Below are 21,783 nucleotides of genomic sequence, written 5' to 3' on the forward strand. Positions count from 1 at the left end.
TATGTTCCTGTCAGGCAGGGAGGCTGTTAAGCAGAAGAAGGAGGTTTCTGTGACGTTGAGATAAGGTGATGGAGAGTTACAGAGTAGCTAGGAAGGATTTAAAGAGAGTGTTAAGAAGAGGACGTTAGCAGTCTTTAGCAGGTAGAATAAAGGAGAACCCTAAGCTTTCTATAGATATATAAGGAATAAAAGGGTGAAGAGGGTAGGAATAGGGTCAGTCAGAGACAGAAGTGGGAAATTGTGTGTGGACCCTATAGAGATTGGAGAGGTGCTAAACGAATATTTCTTATCTGTTTTCACTCAGGAAAAGGAGAATATTGTAGACGAGAAGACTGAGAAACAGGCAATTAGACTTGAAAGGATTGAGGTTAGTAAGGAGGAGGTGTTATAAATTATAGAAGGAGTGAAAGTAGACAAGTCCCTGGGCTGGATGGGATTTGTCCAAGGATTTTCTGGGAAGCTAGGGAGATGATGTTGGAGCCTTTGGGTTTGATCTTTGAGTCATCATTGTGTACAGGTTTAGTAGCAGAGGACTGGAGGATTGCAAAGGTTGTGCCCTTGTTCGAAAAGGGCAGTAGAGATGGCCTAGGTAATTATAGACCATGAGCCTGTTGTAGGAAAGGTCTTGGAAAGGATTATAAGAAATAGGATTTATAATCGTCTAGCAAGTAACAGTTTGATTTCAGATAGTCAACATGGTTTCGTCAAGGGCAGGTCGTGTCTCACAAACCTCATTGAGTTTTTTGAGAAGGTGACCAAGCACATGGATGAGGATAGGGCAGTTTGGATTTCAGTAAAGCCTTTGATAAGGTTCCACATGGTAGGCTGTTGGAGAAAATGCAGTGGCATGGGATTGAGGGTGATTTAGCAGTTTGGATTAGAAACTGGCTTTCTATAAGAAGATAGCGAGTGGTGGTTAATGGAAAATATTCAACCTGGAGTCCGGTTACTAGTGGTGTGCCACAAGAATCTGTTTTGGGATCACTGCTGTTTGTCATTTTTATAAACGACTTGGGCACAGGCATAGGTGGAGTGGTGGACAATGTGAAAGAATGTTGCAGGTTGCAGGGAGACTTGGATAAACTGTAGAATTGGGCTGAGAAATGGCAAGTGGAGGGTGTTAGGTTTTATTGGTAGAGAGATTGAGTTCCGGAGCTGTAAGGTCATGCTGAAACTGTACAAAGTGCTAGTGCAGCCGCACTTAGAATATTGTCTACAGTTCTGGTCACCCCGTTACTGAAAGGATGTGGAAGCATTGGAAAGGGTGCAGAGATTTGCCAGGATATTGCCTGGTATGGAGTGAAGGTCTTCTGAGGAAAGACTGAGAGAAGAAGGCTAAGGAGGGATTTGATAGAGACATACAAGATGATCAGATAGGGTAGACCATCTTTTTCCTCGGATGATGACATCAGCTTGTTCGAGCAGACATAACTACAAATTGAAGGGCAATAGATTTAGGACCGATGTCAGAGGCAGGTTCTTTACTCGGGGGGGGGTAAGGGCGTAGAATGCCCTGCCTTCCAATGTAGTTAACTCAGCCACCTTAGGGGCATTTAAAGCATTCCTTGGAGAAGCACATGGATGAAGATGGGATAGCATAGAGGGATGGGCTTAGATTAGTTCACAGGTCAGCGCAACATCGAGGGCCGAAGGGCCTGCTCTGCGCCATATTGTTCTATGTTCTACCTTCTGTCAACCTCCCTAACACATTTTCGTTACAAATATTGTATGCCTTGGTTTCCTCACCATACCTTGTATTTTCCAACATTGTGACTCTCTTTGTGAACACAGAACCAAAGTATATATTTAGTTCATAAGCCATTTCATCGTTTCCCTCTCTCTGGATGTACATTTGTCTTCAAACTTTTTCTCTTCAGATACTTAAAGAAAGTTTTACAGTTATTTTTCATGTTCCACACAGGCTTACTCAAGTACTCTATTTTCCTTTACTCAAATTGTTTTCTTTTGCTGAATTCTAAACTGCTTCCACTCCTCTGGTCTTTCATTTTTTTTTCTGACTAGTTTGTATGCCTCTTCACTCGATCTAATAGTATTTCTAATTTCCCTTGTAAGCCATGGTTTGACCATTGTACTTTGCTCCAGACAGGAATGAACAGTTGTCGCAGTTCACTTATGCACTCTTTGAATGTTTGCCATTGCATCTTCGCCATCATTCCTTTGAATCATGTCCTCCTATCAATCATAGCCATTTTGAGCCTCATACCATTGTGCTTTCCTCTATTAGAATTCCCCATCACGATAAAAAGTCTATCACTAAGATTGCTCATTCCCCAAGGGGGCTTGCACAACTAGATTGCCAATTATTCCTTTCTCAGTTCAGTCTCGAATGACCTAGTCTCTAGTTAGTTCCCTGATATATTGGTCCATTCTGTATACACTCCAGGCATTCCTCATGTAGTATTGCTACTAATTTATTTTGCTCAATCAAGATACAGATTAGAGTTGTTCATAATTACATTTCTTTATTGCGTGCATCTCTAATTTCCTGTTTAGTGCCATTCCCAAAATCCCCTCTACAGTTTGGGTGTCTATACAAAACCACCACTAATGTTTATTGCCTCTTGGTGTCTCTCAGCCCCACCCATACAGGTTCCACATCATCGAGATTAACATCCATCCTGACTATTATATTAACTTCCTTTTTAACCAGCAATGCAACTCCACTGCCGTTACCTTTTTCTGTCCTTCCTAAACATGGAATACCCCAAATATTCACTTCCCATCCCGAGTCACTCTGCAGCAATGTCCCCATAATACCAATGATATCATACCTGTTGTCACCATGATTAATTCATCCATTTTATTACATATGTTCTGTGCCTTAAGGCTTGTTTTTTTTAAAAAAATCTTTTCTTGCCCCATTCCCATTACTGTTCACAATGTCCCTGTTTGATCCTGGCCCTTGATTTCTCTGCCTGTCACCTTGTTTTGTTCCCCTGCCTTTTGTTCTTGGTGTGGGATTCCCCTTTCTCTGACTCCTTGCTTAGATTCCCATCCCCCTGCCATATTAGCTTCCACAAGCACTCTAGTAAATACTTCCCCTGGGACATCAGATCTAGTACTGCCCAGATGTAATCCATTCAATTTGTACTGGTCCCACCTCCCCAGAACCAGTTCTAATCCCTGAGGAATCTGAAACCCTCCTCCTTGCGCTATCTCTTTAGCCGCATGTTCGTCCTGATATATTCTGCTATTTCTACTCTGACTAGCCTGTGGCACTGGCCATAATCTTGAGATCACTATCTTTTGGGGTTATACTTTTCAACTTATTTCTAATAACTCCATCCTTTTAGGACCTCATCTTTTTTTTTTAAAACCAATATCGTTTGTACCAATATGTACCGCAACCACTGGCTGTTCTTCCCCCTCCAGAATGTCCTGTAGCTGCTCTGAAACTTTCTTGACTCTAATTCCAGGGAGGTAGTGTACCATCTTGGAGTCTCATCTATGACAACAGAAATGTCTATTTCACTTGAATCCCATATAAGTGTTGCATTCCCACACTCTGTATTCCCTCCCTGTGCAGCAGAGCCAATTGTATTGCAACAAATTTAGCTGTTGCTGCTTTCTCCAAGAGGACTTTCCCCTCAACAGTATCTATCTGTTTTGCAAGGAAATGGCATGCCATATTAAAAAGATATACTGAAAGGATTTATATGTCCTTTTAAGCTGTAAAATGATGTGAACTTATACTTGAATTGGTATGTGTGACCACAGACATTGATAAAACTCACTCCAATTCTCAAATTATCCCTAGCGTCATTTGGCTCGAACTACAGGCAGGTGGAAAGACTCCCCACGGAAGAATGCTGTGAGTGAGCTGCAAGATGAACTGATGACAGTGCGCCTTAGAGGAGCTGAAACACAGGCTGAACTGAAAGAAGTTAAACAAAGAATGCTGGAACTTGAAACACAGGTATAAATAACTTGGATTAGTTTTGTCATGGAATAGAATTTACTGAATAGATTTAACTTGATTAGGTTTTTTTTCTGAAAATTCTTTCCTCTTTCAATTTTATTCTATCCTCTTTTGGGCAGTGGTGAGATAATTAAGTAGGTAACTCACTCACAAATATGTTAGACCTTAACTTGAATCCATTTCAGTTTTTCTCATAACTCTTTATCCCTACCCTGATGTCTTCAGAAAATTGGTCTTGAACTCCAGTTTCATCATTCCAGTTCTGTAACTGAAGTATACAATATCTCACTCTGAGGCTAAACTTTAAAAATAAAACAAAAAGAGGAATCATGTGTCAATGTTTTGGAATTCTTTGATAACATAACAGATTGCTTCAAAAAAGGGCAACTGGTAGATATATTGTACTTAGATTTCAGAGACATTTAATAAAGTATCATCAAAGATTATTGCAGAAAATGAAAGGTCATGTTGCAAGAGGTGGCATGTGGAGACGACACCAATTAGTGACGATTGATTGGCAGCTAACTGCCAGACTTTGTTTAAATTTTAAACAAGGCAATTTGACTCTGGCCACGTCATTTTCCTGAGAAATTCGCTAGTGATCTGTTTTGTTGAGTTGAAGCAGGCAGTGTGTGTGAACATGTACTGTCGTTCTGCAAAGAACAGGGCCCTATACATTAAAATATGTAGCTCCCACTGTGTGCCCAGTTGATAGTTTTAAATTTGTTGCCAATATCATTGTTTGCACATTCAGGAATACCCAGCATGTGCTGGCTAATTGTGGAATCGCATCTATATTGGACACTTGCACATTTTACCTTTTGGATGCGGTCAGTATTTTTTTTATTGTGAGCAGCTGATAGGATATGCTGTTTGCTAAAAGATTTTCGATTTGTGTTCTTCCTGTATTGTGGATATCCCTGTCTTCATACAATTTATACTGTGATTAAATTTCCCTCCTTTGATTTCCTGCTTTACATTCTTTCTTCTTTGATCAGCCCCTCTACTGTTTATCCTGTTCATAGATACCAAAGATCCCCTGCTGAGAGCACCGAATTCAAACTGGTGTCATCAAAATAGGAAATCTGTGCTCGAATACAGTTAAAATGATGTGGGCAGGATTTCTTTTGAGGTGCACGTTGCTATTGACAGCTAATAGTCCAGGTTTCGCATTGCCAGAAGTTCCGAATGTGCATTTTGGTCCAGACGAAGGATTATGAGAAATGCCATCATACTAAATAATGTAGATAGGGGAAAGATGTGTAAATGGCTTCAGATATATTAACTACAGTCTTCCAGAAAATCTCATTTCCCACGCTCATAAAGCACATGGAAGGGGGAACTAAGATATGCCCATGTGTACAAATTAAAAGCTGAAAAATGTTTTACCCCTCAAACCTATTCTGAAATTTGATAAGATCAGAACTAATTTGATTGTGACCTCGACTCTAGATTTCTATCTAACCCAATAACCTTGGACTCCCCTGTTAATTAGCGAGTTTTGAGAAGATTTGTGGTTCCACATCCCCTGTTAGTCAAATATTTATCTAATTCAAAAATGTTCAAACACCCATCCAAGGATGTGTAGTTCAGGTTGATCATCCACAATCAGTATCCTGTTTCTGCCTTATCCCCATAATCCTTGATTCCACTATTTTTAAGAGTTATATTCATCTCTTTCTTGAAAGTATCCAGAGACTTGGCCTCCACTGCCTTCTGGGGCAGACCATTCCATATATCCACGAATCTCTGGGTGAAGACGTTTCTCCTCAACTCTGTTCTAAATGGTCTACCCCTTATTTTGAAACTGTCTCTTCTGGTTCTGGACACACCCATCAGCAGAAACATGCTTCCTCCTTCCAGAGTGTCCAATCTTTTAATAATCTTATGCGTGTCAATGAGATCCCCTCTCAACCTTCTAAATTCAAGTGTATACAAGCCCAGTCGCTCCAACCTTTCAACATATGATCGTCCCCCCAATCCGGAAATTTACCTCGTGAACCTACGCTACACTCCCTCAATAGTTAGAATGTCCTTCCTCAAATTTGGAGACCAAAACTGCACACAATACTCCAGGTGCAGACTCACCAGGGCCTGGACAGCTGCAGAAGGACCTCTTTGCTCCTATACTCAATTCCTCTTGTTATGAAGGCCAGCATGCTATTAGCTTTCTTCACTGCCTGCTGTACCTGCATGTTTGCTTACATTGACTGGTGTCCATAAACACCTAGATTTTGTTGTACTTCCCCTTTACCTAACTTGACTCCATTTAGATAGTAATCTGCCTTCCTGTTGTTGCCATTAAAGTGGATAACCACACATTTGTCCACATTAAACTGCATCTGCCATGCATCCGTCCACTCACCTAGCATGTCCGAGTCACCCTATATTCTCAGAACATCCTCCTCACATTTCACCCTGCCACCCAGCTTTGTATCATCTGCAAATTTGCTGATATTTCTTTTAATACCTTCATCTATATCATTAATGTATATTGTAAATAGCTGTGGTCCCAGCACCGAACCCTTGTGGTACTCCACTGGTCACTGACTGCCATTCCGAAAGGGACCCGTTTATCACTACTCTTTGCTTCCTGTCAGCCAGCCAATTTTCAATCCAAGTCAGTATTTTTCCCCAATACCATGTGCTCACTCATCTCCTATGTGGTACTTTATCAAAGGCTTTCTGAAAGTCCAGGTACACGATATCCACTGGTTCTCCTTGTCCATCTTCATAGTTACATCCTCAAAAAAATTCCAGAAGATTAGTCAAGTACCATTTCCCCTTCACAAATCCATGCTGACTCTGACCTATCCTGTTACTGCTCTCCAAATGAGTCATAATTTCAACTTTTAGAATTCTTTTATATCTTTTTCTTTTAAAATTTTATCTTTTATAATTAATTTAGCATCCAGTCTTGTCAGTTTCCCTCAGGTTTTTATACTTTCCAAACCATCTGTCGTCATCTAAATTTTATAGAATTGCTCTTTCCTCATATGACAACACTCAATCCCATGACTCAGTTAAATGATTCTTAAGTGAATTAAGTCAATTAAGTACACCTTCTTTAAACTGCTAATATAAGTACATTCCTTCTAAAACTAGGAAGATCAACACTGTGCATTTAAACACTGCTATTGGAAAAAATATGATGTGAATTTGAAATTGCATTTGTAATTTGTTTTATCTGTTAATTTATGAAAATATCAGAACCAAATCAGCAGTAACCAGCTATGTCGAGCAGAGAAGGAGTGCAGTAGCCTACGTGAGAAGGTGCAATATCTCACGGCTCAGAATAAAGGACTACTCACTCAATTAAATGAAGCTAAAAGGAAAATAGCTGAGATGGACTGCAAGGTATAGTATATTCCTAATTCAATGTATCATCCATCTGAAGTTAATTTCGGGTACATTGTTCATTGAAATGTATAAATCAATAATTTTTTTAAGAATCTAACTTAAAAATTTTAATTAAAGTTCCAGTGCTATTTGTCGTTATGAGTGAGTACCATCTCATCTACAGCCTTGGAAGATCTTCAGTAAAAAAGGATTTTAATGTTTAGGGGTGATATAGTTATGTATTCCCCTTGTATATTTTCTTTAATGCATCTTGCCTTGTATTTTGATACCTCAGTGCGTGTCCAGTAACTATTTGAATATCCGCATCATTAATCTTGGGAACAATATCATTCATTGGCCTTTTCCTCAAGTCAGAAACTAATTCTTTCGCTTTATTTTCACTTTGTTGAAGAGGATTGCTATGAAGTATATAATGGACAGAGTATATCAAATAATCATGGGTGTAAAGTTTATATCAACCAACTGACTCGAGTGTGATTGACCTATCACATTTTACATAAATTTTAGATTGAGTTTGAAACACTGAACATTTCAAGGTGTTTGATAAAATGTCATCACTTAAACTTTTAGTTCAGTAAATTGTACTCCTAACATCAAGTTTGCTTTAAAACAAAGACACTCCATTTTTTTCGTGGCCTATTTTTGATAATTCGATAAAAATGTTAATAGCAAACAAATGTTCTGAAAATGTTGAAAGTCACTGTATCCTCTGATTAAGGTTTTTCCTCCTCCTTTGACCATATTGAAATTGCATGTACAAATGTGTGCTTTTAGTGATTGGGTTGCACAATATTTCTATCCGCATATCCTGGCTTGGTTGTCTGTTGGAAGCTTCGATTTCCTTTGCCTTAGTTACATACAAACTTTATTACATTATTCAAGTGATTCTCAAAGCATTTTAAGTTTTTATTTTGAAATCAAGTATATTCATCTTAGCGTGAAACGAAAGGATGGTAGGTGTAGGGAATGCTGGATTGAGGGATTGGTTAAGAAAAAGAAGGAAGCATATGTCAGGTATACACAGGATAAATCGAGTGAATCCTTAGAGTATAAAGGCAGTAGGAGTGCACTTAAGAAGGAAATCAGGAGGGCAGAAAGGGGACACGGCAAATATAATTAAGGGGAATCCAAAAGGCTTTTACAAATACATTAGGGACAAAAGGTTGACTAGGGAGAGAACAAGGCCCCTCAAAGATCAGCAAGGCGACCTTTGTGTGGAGCCGCAGAAAATGGGGGAAATACTAAATGAATATTTTGCATCAGTATTTACTGTGGAAAAGAATATGGAAGATATACAATGTAAGGAAAGTGTCCATGTTACAGAGGAGGAAGTGCTGGATGTCTTGAAATGCATAAAAGTGGATAAATCCCCAGGACTTGATCAGGTGGGAAGCTAGAAAAGTGATTGCTGGGCCTTTTGCTGAAATATTTGTATAATCAACAGTCACAGGTGAGGTGCTGGAAAACTGGAGGTTGGCTAATATGGTGCCACTGTTTAAGAAAGGTGGTAAGGACAAGCCAGGGAATGATAGACCAGTGAGCCTAACATCGGTGGTGGGCAAGTTGTTGGAGGGAATCCTGAGGGACAGGATATACATGTATTTGGAAAGGCAAGGACCAATTAGGGATAAAAAATGAGGTCTGCAGATGCTGGAGATCACAGTTGAAAATGTGTTGCTGGTTAAAGCACAGCAGGTCAGGCAGCATCCAAGGAATAGGAAATTCGACGTTTCGGACATAAGCCCTTCATCAGGAAAGTCAACATGGCTTTGTGCGTGGGAAATCATGTCTCTCAAACTTGATTAAGCTTTTTGAAGAAGCAACAAAGAAGATTGAGGAGAGCAGAGTGGTGGATGTAATCTCTATGGACTCCAGTAAGGCGTTCAACAAGGTTCCCCATGGGAGACTGGTTAGCAAGGTTAGATCTCACGGAGTACAGGGAGAACTAGCCATTTGGATACAGAACTGGCTGAAAGGTAGAAGACAAGAAAGTGGTGGTGGAAGGTTGTTTTTCAGACTGGAAGCCTGTGACCAGTGGAGTGCCACAAGGATCGGTGCTGGGTCCTCTACTTTTTGTCATTTACATAAATGATTTGGATGCGAGCATAAGAGGTACAGTTAGTAAGTTTGCAGATGACACCAAAATTGGAGGTGTAGTGGACAGCGAAGAGGGTTACCTCAGATTACAACGGGATCTTGATCAGCTGGGCTAATGGATTGAGAAGTGGAAGATGGAATTTAATTCAGATAAATGCAAGGTGCTGCATTTTGGGAAAGCAAATTTTAGCCAGACTTATACACTTAATGGTAAGGTCCTAGGGCGTGTTGCTGAACAAAGAGACCTTGGAGTGCAAGTTCATAGCTCCTTGAAAGTAGAGTTGCAGATAGATAGGATAATGAAGAAGACATTTGGTATGCTTCCCTTTATTGGTCAGAGTATTGAGTACAAGAATTGGGAGGTCATGTTGCAGCTGTACAGGACATTGGTTAGGCCACTGTTGGAATATTGCATGTAATTCTGGTCTCCGTCCTGTCGGAAAGATGTTGTGAAACCTGAAAGGGTTCAAAAAAATATACAAGGATGTTGTCAGAGTTGGAGGAGTTGAGCTATATGGAGAGGCTGAACAGGCTGGGGCTGTTTTCCCTGAAGCATCAGAGGCTGAGCGGTGACCTGATAAGTTTACAAAATTATGAGGGACATGGATAGGATAAATAGACCAAGTCCTTTCCCTGAGATGAGGAAGTCCAGAACAAGGGGGGCATCGGTTTAGGTTGAGAGGAGAAAAGATATAAGAGACCTAAGGGGCAACTTTTTCTCACACAGGGTGGTACGTGTATGGAATGAGCTTCCAGAGGAAGTGGTGAAGGCTGGTACATTTGCAATATTTAAAAGGCATTTGGATGGGTATATGAATAGGAAGGGTTTGGAGGGATATGGGCTGGGTGCTGGCAGGTGGGACTAGATTGGGTTGGGATATCTGGTCGGTATGGACAAGTTGGACCGAAGGGTCTGTTTCCATGCTGTACATGTCTATGACTCTATGTGTAACTATTGCTTCTAGCACTCATATTTTACTTTAAGGGTTATGGCATATTGTAACTCATTCCATTTACCTTTCTTTCATAAATATGATGAAAATGTGTTGTGGTGAGAAATTAAATGTTCAAATTGTAAGGGTAAAAGGTGTGGCAGAGAGTAAATGTGTGGTGAGAGAGCTGCGAGTTTAGTGAAAATTTAATCCACGACTTGGGTTACTTGAGCCAGGTGCAGGCAGGTGGGACTAGTACAGTTTTGGATTATGTTGTGGTTCTGTTCGCCAAGCTGGGAATTTTTGTTGCAAACGTTTCGTCCCCTTTCTGGGTGACATCCTTGGTGCTTGGGAGCCTCCTGTGAAGCACTTCTGTGATGTTTCCTCCGGCATTTATAGTGGCTTGTCTCTGCTGCTTCCGGTTGTCAGTTGCTGTCCGCTGCAGTGGCTGGTATATTGGGTCCAGGTCGATATGTTTGTTGATAGAATCAGTGGATGAGTGCCATGCCTCTAGGAATTCCCTGGCTGTTCTCTGTTTGGCTTGCGCTATAATAGTAGTGTTGTCCCAGTCAAATTCATGTTGTTTGTCATCTGTGTGTGTGGCTACTAAGGATACCTATATACCGGCCACTGCAGCAGACAGCAACTGACAACCGGAAGCGGCAGAGACAAGCCACTATAAATGCCAAAGGAAATATGACAGAAGCGCTTCACAGGAGGCTCCCAAGCACTGAGGATGTCACCTAGAAAGGGGACGAAACGTTTGCAACAAAGACTCCCAGCTTGGCGAATAGAACCACAACAACAAGCACCCGAGCTACAAATCTTCTCCCAAACTTTGAGTTTTGGATTATATTCAGCATGGACTGGTTTAACTGAACGGTCTCTTTCTGTGCTGAATTATACAATGACATTAACTGATTATGTAGCTATTTCCATTTGTATGAAAGAAAATTATTTTACAGCACTTTAAACTGTTACAAAAACAACGTGCACTGTGGAACTCTGTTTTAAGATTAGATTAGATTACTTACAGTGTGGAAACAGGCCCTTCGGCCCAACAAGTCCACACCGACCCGCCGAAGCGCAACCCACCGATACCCCTACATATACCCCTTACCTAACACTACGGGCAATTTAGCATGGCCAATTCACCTGACCCGCACATCTTTGGACTGTGGGAGGAAACCGGAGCACCCGGGGGAAACCCACGCAGACACGGGGAGAATGTGCAAACTCCACACAGTCAGTCGCCTGAGGCGGGAATTGAACCCAGGTCCCTGGCGCTGTGAGGCAGCAGTGCTAACCACTGTGCCACCGTGCCGCCAGGAGTACCCTATTTTAAAATCTTTATCCAGATTCCAAGTAACATACTGAAATAATTCAGGTATTTTGTCAAATGTTCTTTTTCACAAGCCTGCTTTAAATAGTCTTTGTAAATCCTTTGTATTTTATTTGAGTGAAAAACAAGGGTTTGTTTAATAATGGAGTATTACACAAGTTACTTATGAAAGAAAATGAACAGCTGCTGTTATAGATGTAACTTTCTGTACTGTTGCACCAACATCCCAAAATTCTTATTGCATTTTGTTTCCAAATTAAGTTGATCTAAAAGGATTTGCACATCCCATTCAGCTTTTGGTTTTAATGAGTGTGCGACAGTTGTTCCATTAAAACCATACCTGAAGTCAATTCTAATTCCAAAGAGCAGACTGCCACAAGTAAATGCCGCAATAAACTCTGAATTTCAATCACCGTTGTATGTGAGCCTTCATATCTTGGTCAGTTCTCTTGGTTTCTTCAGTTGGTTTTAATGTGCAAAGTTACTTGCAATGTGTTCCGGTAAATCCAGCTGTAATTAAAATTAGCATCTGAACCCCCAATATATTTTCCCTTTCAAAGAGAATAATTTATTTTGCAATTGTAAACATGTTAATATGAAAGGGTATTAGCTAAATGTGATCTTTTTCTGCAACAGAAAAGCCTTAAAGTGATTACAACACTACAAACTCAAAAATTGCCGTTATTTTGATATGTGAGTTGAATTAGCTGCAAGCATCTCTGATTTCCTGATATCTAAATTCATTGCAAGTTACACACAGCCACTGTGTTGAGTAGTGCACTCGTTTCATGAAAATTAGCATTTTTCTTTGATGGGCTACTTTCATGTGATGTATTTTTGAGGAGAGCAGTGATGATCTCCAGGCTGATTGCATCAAATGATTGAGGCACTAGTTCTCATTGAAAGCTTTAGAAATTGGATATTTTATAGTGGCCAGTATTGAAGTATAGTGAGGACAAAGTTTTATGCCCTTTAAATGTACTTTATTATTGAGTTTGGGTATATTCACTAATTGGTCACAATAACACAGTCCCTGATTTGGAACTATATTGGCATTGATCCACTGCCTTTAGGGAACATAACTCCTAGTCTGAACCCAACAACAGAATTGGGTAGAATAAAGATGATGTGATAGTAATGAGACTTCGAGAAGCAGATAGCATAACAGCCGTGGTTGAACTACAACAGAAAATTGCTGACCTGGATATACAGGTACGTAAAGTAAAGGTATGACATGGACGTCAGATACCCCAGAACGTGACTGACCACCATCTTGTGGGTAATTGAAGCAGTAGATGCCTTGCCAGCTCCCATCTCATTAATGAGGAGAAAAGACTCAATAAATTGTTATTCTACTTATACAGATGAGCAGTACAGGATGACATAGAAAGGTACTTGTAAGATATAAAGAGCATTCATGATGAACTTAGTGCGAATTGTAATATTTGCAAAAAAGAAAGCTTACTGGAAGAACTTAGCAGGCCTGGCAGTACCTGTGGAGAGAAAGCAGAATTAACATTTCAGATCCAGTGCCCTTTCTTCAGAATGGGGTTGTTTTTGTTTTTGTTTCTGACTTTCTTCATCCATATTGCTTTGGTTTTTATTGTTTGTAGAGTAAAAGTTCTGTTCCTCGTAGATTATTGATTTGAATTGCTTTGATTTTTTGTTGTACCAAGACACTCTTTGTGAGCTGTCTATTAATTTGTCTTAACCTATTCCATCAAACCACAATTGTTATATGTCCCATAAGTGTAAATGCCTCAATTGAAGAGTCCTGGTGTTTCGCAAAGATTTTTTGGAATTCTTCATAGCTTTGAAATAAGTCGTCTTGATTACAAACAAAACCCAGTATTCAGAAGGATATCTAGCGTCCACAGTTGGTTTTTTTACAGAATTCTTTTTTTTCCAAAATTACTTGCAGTGGGAAAATTTCAGAATCTTGTCTTTTTTGATGCTCACTGCACATTGTTCACACCTCTGGATCTGAAAAATAAATGACAAACTTTCTGATCATTCAAAAACGGAAATTGCAGCAAAAACTCAGCAGGTCTATCAGCATCTGTGGAAAGAAAGCAGAGTTAACATTTTGAGTCCAGTGACCCTTCTGAAGAAACATAAACTCTACTTTCTCTTTACAGATGCTGATAGACCTGCTGAGTTTTTGCAGCAATTTCAGTTTGTGCTTAATGTCTTCCGTTCCTTCTTTTATTCTCCTGATCATTTTCTTTTTGGAGATTCCAATTTCATAAACTTTGGAATGCATGTTTAAACACAATATGTTATCCTTCTCAATAGATTGCTATTAAAATGATTATTGTTAAGTTGTTTAATCCAATAGAAAATCTGTCTTTATTTGAGTACAGATATGTTATTTACCATATAGTTGATTAGTTTTAATATCATTTTAGAATAAAGAAGATGTGATGGTGATGAGACTTCGAGAAGCAGATAGCATAGCAGCCGTTGTTGAACTACAACAGAAAATTGCTGACCTGGAGATACAGGTACTTAAAGTACAAATTAGCATTGATGAAATTCTTATCAATTTCTTCTCTCCAAATGTATTGTTTAAGAGTACTCAGTTACATTTCTATATTTCCATTACTTGTCCAGTACCTTAACCAATTGTCTGAGGACAATAGTTTTGCTGCCGTTGACAGGTTGTTTGACTATTCCAGAGTAACAAAACTTGAGTTCAATCTTGTTTGCTTGCAGCTGATAGCTACAAGTAGGACCTTTCCTGGATCCTAATTCCTTCCCCAGCTTTGGAGTACTGAACGTCAAATGAGCACATTGCTGTGTAGACCGAGTTATCGCAGCAAAGCATTTGTAATTGAAATTTGCTGGCTTTTGTATTCCATATGACAATAGGTGGTTTTGCACACTGAATTATTGGACGTAGTTTTGACCACCTGTTTAGTTTTATGTTTTCAGTGTTCAAACCTTTGTTAAACACCCAGAACCCTGATCAGGTATTCTATAGAGAATGTGAAAAGAGAAGGACATTGTCTCCTGCTCGATGAGAAAAGGAAGAGAGGGCAGGAGAAAGATTACAAAGTGAAGTCACCACAAGTCAGGAACAAATTTTAGGTAAATGTTTAATCGACTTAAATTTATATTGGATCAAGCGATTTAATACACAAATATTTAATTAACGAGTAATTGGTGCAATGCTAGCTAATGATGACAGTTCAAGTTGTCTGCCTTAGCCACAGCATTTGGAGTTTATGGAGAACATGGTAATCCTCGACCACTATATATGTGGTGTGTCAGCACCTTGCTAAACATCTCCAAATTGTTGAGTTGTAGACATTGTACACATAAGGATGTGGAAAATTATCAGCATAGTTTGGTTGAGGAGGCAACCACACATACTTGGCGAAATCAAGTACAGGTCTGGTTAGTGGTCAAGGATAAGAATGTAATACCAAGACTTAAGGGCAGTACTATATAATCCACAGTCTTTGTCCTTATTAAACAGGAACAGTTTACAGCCTATGTGGGTGAGGAAACTTTCACAGCACCATGCTACAGGGAGTCATTCAAAATGGAGGCAAAATATAATTTTCAGGGACGACATAGAGAGAGAGACTTCTTACCATACGAGGTCTAAAAGCTGTGATGCTTGCCCAGGTTGAGTTAAAGGGCACTTTAGGGCTGGCAAAGCGCTTATTGTGGAAATCAGTTGACTGGACAACTAGTTCAACAGCATGGGTTCAATTCCCACATCAGCTGAGGTTACCATGAAAGACTTTTCTTCACAACCTTTGGTTAAACCACCATCAGTAGTCTCCCTCATGACAGAGGATGTCTGTGGTCCAGTAAGACTATGACCACTTTACATTAGTCATAGCTAATGTATCCTCACAAGTGGCATCTTATCAAAGTCTTTTCAAAAATATCTAGTCATTATCCAATCTTGTTTGTACAAATTGGCTGATACATTTCCCAAAGTTTAAGTATGTTAAATGTCTGAGCAGTGCTTTGGAAGTTCTTGAGATTGGACAAATTTCTGTATTCACTTTAGATTGAGAATGAAAAAAATTGTTATATTGATTCATCATTTTAGGATTTTTTTCATGCTGCAGAAATGTTAATGTTAAACATCTGCAAGTAAATTGAATAAAATTAAAGGCATTTTGCTTAAAAGATCAAAGTCTGTTGAAGTAAGGTTGAAAAAAATATAGGGATATGTTTCAGTTTGGGTCAGAGATGGAATGAGAATTTTGTAAAATAAGAGAATGGTGTGGGAGCATATTTCATGACAGAAGAATCAGACTTGAATCTGAATGAAGTTGACTTGAAAAACACAATTACTTCTTTCTGGATTTCCTTGCATTACTGTGAAACTAAGAAGCTCAGTCTTTTTCTTCATATAGTTTTATATAATAACTTCACCACCCAAAGTTCCTAATTTTATAACAAGTATTACATTACTGTACTTTAACAACTAACCTTTGGCTGTTCATTTCGAGAACATTGGTATGTAAATTGTTCAGTGGTATCTCTTATTGTGGAGTCTAAACAATGATGGATGGTGATAATTCAAATACAGTCGCAGATCTTTCTTGGAACTCTTACTATCAACAGATCTGCTGTTGAAAGCTATGCGCATGCAATACAGTCTATGTTAATTTATCAAATATCTGGTTAAACTGCATAGACATAGAAAGAAAAATGTAAGAAGTTTTGCGAAAAGAAAGAGATCTTCGCTATATAAGGACAGTCTGCTTTGAAAGATGAAACATTTGCCTGGACAGTTCAAATTCTGTTCCTAATTTGTGAAAGATACAAAACTTAACTATGCAGGATAGGATTGTTCCCTTATATGTGGAGAATAAATCAGACAATGAAATGTTGCTGATTTATATTGATAACTTGAAACTAAGATGACAAGCATCTTCATTCTTTTTTGATGGAAGTAGGGGCAAAATTGGTAAAGTCTATGTGTGAAAAGGTAACAGGAAGTGCACAGGAAATGGCACTGGTGCACACCCATATTGTTTTCTAATTAAAACTATGACCAAGTGATCAGATACAAAAATAATACTAGCCGAGTACTCTCCATTTTTAATCTGATTTATGCACTGACGTTGATTTGTTCCGAGGTGTAACTTTTAAAATGTTGAGAATTTTGATAAACAGCATGTCAAACACAGGTCCACCCACATTAGTACTTGAATGAGCTAAACTACATAAATGATAGATTTAAATCAGTGTTGCTTTTCTTACTTCTCAGGTCATGGGTAGGTCATAAGAATGATTGACTCATATCTATATTCTGAAACCACAAAAAAAACTAATTCTTGTATAAAGCTGTTAAAATGTAAGGATATAGTACGTGGATTGGTGCTCCAATTAAAAGAATCTGATGACAACTGAATCTTGAGATTCAACAAACCAACAACACTTTTGAAAGTGAAGAGTTTTAATTATTTCAGTATTTTCTAACATGAATCAGTGTTACATCTTTCATAATGTTCTCTTAAAAGTTGGTTGCTTCAGAAATCACAACATTATACAGAACTTTTCACATATATATTGACCAGCTAGTAAATAAACATTGGACACTTTGTACAAAGATTTTAGAATCACTCTGAATAGCTTCCATTGATTCCCATCTAGCAATCCATTCTATTATTGGCTGTGATTACACATCCTTTGATCTTGTTCGTTAGTTTATTATAACAAATCTTAGCCAAGATCTTTTGAAAATCAAGATAAATTACATCTTCTCCATGATTATTATCTACATTCTGTTAGCTTCTCCAAATGTTAAATAGAGTTGGCTAAGCAAGATTCTTCCTTGTGAAATCTTTATTGATTATTTATTAGCATCTTTCTCAAATCTGGATGTTCTTCGATTATCTCCTTTCAGAAAGATTCCATTAATTTTCCTACCAGTGATATTAAGCTGACTTTTATAATTTCCACGACATGTTTTGTTTTCCTTAAATATAAGAATTACTTTAGTCATACCCCATTCCTTTGGCACTATACGTTTATCAAGCAGATTGTTTACTAAGAATAATAATGTCTCTGCTATGTATCTGTTAAAGCACTGATATGTTTATGTTGTCCATTTGGATTATGAAGTTTATCCTGAGGTTTGTTTAGTTTATTCAGTGCATCCCTTTTTATAGTAAATGCACTTAATCTCATTACTCATTTCATCATTCATTGTCATGCCTACCCATTCTAGTTATCTAATATATACAGAAGGAAAATAATTTTTAGTTTTTCTGACATTTCTGTTGTTACTTGTATTATATTTCTATCCTGTGTTGATTATCTTCCCATCACAGCCTGCATTATTGACAGGTTTGTAAAATATTTCATTACTTTGTTTCTTGATCATTTTTATTTTTGTAGTTCCCACCTGATTTATCCACAGTCTTTTCACATTTACGCTGTGTTACAACATAGAGACAAACAGCCAAACCAGATCAACTTCGCTGGCTCTGTATTTGCAACACAGTAAAATTAAAACCTTCAAGAACCCTCAATTGACCGCAGTGGTTCCTAGCCAGATTTTTTGAATAACCAATACCAGCAACGTGTTTATAGTGTAAAAGAAATTTAACAATTTATTAATATAGTAGCTTTAGCAGAGCAAATTTAAACCACAAAGTAATCTAATTAATGTCTAAGGTATAAACTCAATTCTGTTTAATTCTAGCCCCCATACTCGTAGACCAGTAAGTTTAAGGGATAAATCAAAAGAATAAAAAATGGTCTAACTGGCCAGTTCACTTGAGCAGCGTTCACAGTCTATAATATTTCTAATTGCTGGGGTTATATCTTGCTTGGCTTCTGATGGCGTGAACACATGCAGATAGCTTCCTGTATGCTCCAAGGAACATTTGTTTAATTCTTATAACAGTGATTCTCTTCTCTGAACTTTCAATAAGTTGATGATGAGAGAGCAATCAAACGTCCATCCCTCACTTTTGCGGGCACAATCCCTCTTTCTTAATTACTGTTCAAAAGCTAGTGCAAACTCTGGCTTCTTCCTGATAGACTGGCCGTCTCCCACAAAGTCCCAGTTAACATTCAACATCTGCTATTTGCTTGAGCAGCCAAACTCTGGAATCAAAGATCTTTTGAGCACTTTATAACCAGAAACAATCTGCAATTAACTTCCAGGCCTAACCTCGTGAGCAAATATCAATTTGCTTGTTTTTTTCAAATCAAGCTGCTGTTCACTGTACAACAATTGCCTTCAACTCTCAGTTCAGTGTTCCACATCAAAAATAATTAAAAGAACAAAATAATGAAAGATCACTGAGGATTCTAACAACTGTCTGTGTGTTAACTATATCTTAACCCTCAGTTTTTCTCTGACTTGCGTCCTCATAAATGGAGTCCCATTAGCGTTTTCTTCCTTTTCAATGCATATATTTTTCCTGCACTGTGTTAAACATCTCTTCTGTTTCATTTACTGATCGTTGCCTATTTATTTTCCCAAGTTCTACTCCTAGTCCCATAAAGTGAATTTTTACAATCTATTAACCTGTTTTGTTTTTAATATGATAGGGAAATAGATGAGTATTATATTCTGATTAGATGCAAAGATACAGTAGTAGATAAGCAATGGCAAGCGCTTAAATAATTCATTCATAATTTGCAGCAAATAAATATCCTTTTGAGGAGTAATAACCACATATGAAAAGTGACCATCCGTTGCTAACTAGAGAATTAAAAGATAACATTGAAGAAAGGGGGTTATAGTGTTACTAATAAGGTGGCAAATCTGAAAATTAGGATTTTAGACTTGCAAGAATGGGGTCAGGTGGGTGTGGTGGCTGCAAGAAATTAATTGAGGAAATAGAGTAGGAATAAATTAGCCAAAGGCATAAAATCAGTTTGTAATGATGTCTGTAGCATTGTTAATAGGAAGAGATTAGCCAAAATAAATTCAAAAACCTTAGAGACAGCAACAAAAAAAATGGAACGGCAAATAAGGAAATGACAAAAACTTTAAGTACTTTGTTTTGTTTTCTTGGTAGAAGACACTAAAAATGTTCTGGATAAAGGGAACCAAAAACCTTGTGAGTATGAGGAACTTAAAGAAAATAGTATGAGCAACAAAATAGTATTGATGGCATTAGTGAGATCAAAGCCAGCAAATTCTGTGAACTAATGGCTTCTGTTGCGGATTAAAAAGATAGCCTCAAAGATCATCAATGCTGAAGAACCAGGAATAAGCAAATCAGTCCCTCAAGTCCTGCTCTGTCTTTAATATAATCATGGCTGATCTCATCTTGGCCTCAAGACCACTTTCCTGCCTGCTCCCCATAACCCACAACCCATTGCTCATTGCAAAACTGTCTGTCTCCTCCTTAAGCTAACCCAATGTCCCAGTATCTGCCACACTCTGCATTGTGAATTCCACAGAATCATGGCCCTCTGAGAGAAGTAACTTCTTGTTTTGATCTTGCAGAATTTCCTACATTCTGGAATAGTCCCCAGATTGCAAGCAAAAATTGTTTCGAGCAAGACAGCAAACAAAGCCACACCATACAAGAAAGGGAATAGCAGGGAAGCCAGAAACTAGAGGCCAATTAACCTGACATCAGCAGTAGGGATATGCTAAAATCTTCTATCAGGGATGTAATGGGATCGCTTTTAAAATTGGGGGGTATGGACAGATAAGTCATGACCTTATTGAATGGCAGAGTAAGCCCAAGGGGCTAAATGGCCTTCACTTGTTCCTCAGTTTTCTGCTCACCAGCATCAGATTCTGGCATCCAGCCAATTCTGTTCACTCTGCTTGTGGTACCAGAAACTGGCTGAAGACATTGGCTGAAGCAAAAAGCTATGAGCACAGACAACTGTTTGGCAAGGATACCAAAGACTTGTGTTTCAGATGTAACCATGTTCCTTGCCGAGTTGTTCCAGTAGAACTGCAATGCTGGCCTGTAACTGATCACATGGATTTGGTTTCTGCAAAAATATGTTTTATTCATAACCTATTTAAAAGTACTTTTCAAAACATTTCCAATTAGACATTAAGGAAAATGCAATTAAATACAATTTTTATTAATTAATATTTTGCATTCTTAGCTGACCAAATTCAATTGCAATACATTTACTATATGGATTCAATGACAAGAATTCAATCTGATTTGTTCTCTCAGCTCCTTAGTGTGGTATATCACGAAACTTCACTGCTTAGTCAGTAGCACTGCCCTCCTGCACCTTTGAGTTGACTACCTTAATCATTAGTGCATTCCTTAACACACAGTCCTGCACCCCAGAATATATCTGTCTGCACCATAATCATATATAACTCATTGCACAAGAAAACCACTACATTTTAAAATGACAAAGAGCTCCTTGCACCTCCTTGTACAGTTGTGTAAAATTGCCTAGGTGTATTGTGTTCACAAAAACAAGATAAAAGCAACTCAGCTCATTACTGCTGCATGGATCTACTCTTAATCACCAGCAACGTTTTGGAAGCTGTTGACTGCTAGAGTCGGCAATAACTTGTTCGCTAATGCTCAGTTTTGTTTCGATGAGGCCCCTCCACTACTGGCCTCATTGCAGCTTTTGTCCAAACAAGGACAAAAATATTTTAAAGGTGAGGTTGAAGTGACTGTGCTTGACATCAAAACAGCAGTTGATGGCACCAAGGAACCCTAGTAACACTGAAGTCAGTGAGAATTAGGAAAGAACTCTTATTCATTCAAATTCTGCCAGCACAACACAAGAACAGGAGTAGGCCAATCAGCCTTTTGAGCTTGTTCTACTACTCAGTGAATTCATGGCTAACATATTCTTGTCTTTGGCCCACATCCTTTAATTGAAAGATGGTTGTTGTTGTGGAAGTCAATCATCCCAGTCCACATTCATCCCTGGAGATGTTCATCAGGATAATGTCCTAGGCCTGACCACCTTCACCTGCTCTGTTAATGACTATCCTTTAAATATAAGGCCAGAGGTAGGAATGTTCACTAACTGCACAATGTTCAGCACCATTTCCAACCCCTCAGATACTGACACAGTCCATGTCCATGTGCAGCAAGATCTGAACAGGGCAGCATACTGACATGGATGAAGAGCTGACCGGCAGACGGGCAACAAAGAGTGGCTAAACCGAGTAAATA

The 21,783-nt window shown here is 38.6% G+C and overlaps 1 protein-coding gene across 3 annotated transcripts in view; it reads left to right on the forward strand.

The window, feature by feature from the left end:
• evi5a (ecotropic viral integration site 5a) overlaps positions 1 to 21,783 on the forward strand; it is a 257,993-nt gene that overhangs the window by 142,266 nt on the left and 93,944 nt on the right. For all 3 annotated transcript variants that reach the window (XM_060830595.1, XM_060830597.1, XM_060830598.1), the window contains 3 exons: positions 3,779 to 3,937; positions 7,151 to 7,297; positions 14,080 to 14,175. In XM_060830595.1, coding sequence (XP_060686578.1) covers positions 3,779 to 3,937; positions 7,151 to 7,297; positions 14,080 to 14,175 — 402 coding nt within the window. The remainder of the gene's footprint in view (positions 1 to 3,778; positions 3,938 to 7,150; positions 7,298 to 14,079; positions 14,176 to 21,783) is intronic.

The sequence above is a fragment of the Hemiscyllium ocellatum genome, chromosome 9, assembly GCF_020745735.1.
Source record: "Hemiscyllium ocellatum isolate sHemOce1 chromosome 9, sHemOce1.pat.X.cur, whole genome shotgun sequence".
NCBI classification, from domain to species: domain Eukaryota; kingdom Metazoa; phylum Chordata; class Chondrichthyes; order Orectolobiformes; family Hemiscylliidae; genus Hemiscyllium; species Hemiscyllium ocellatum.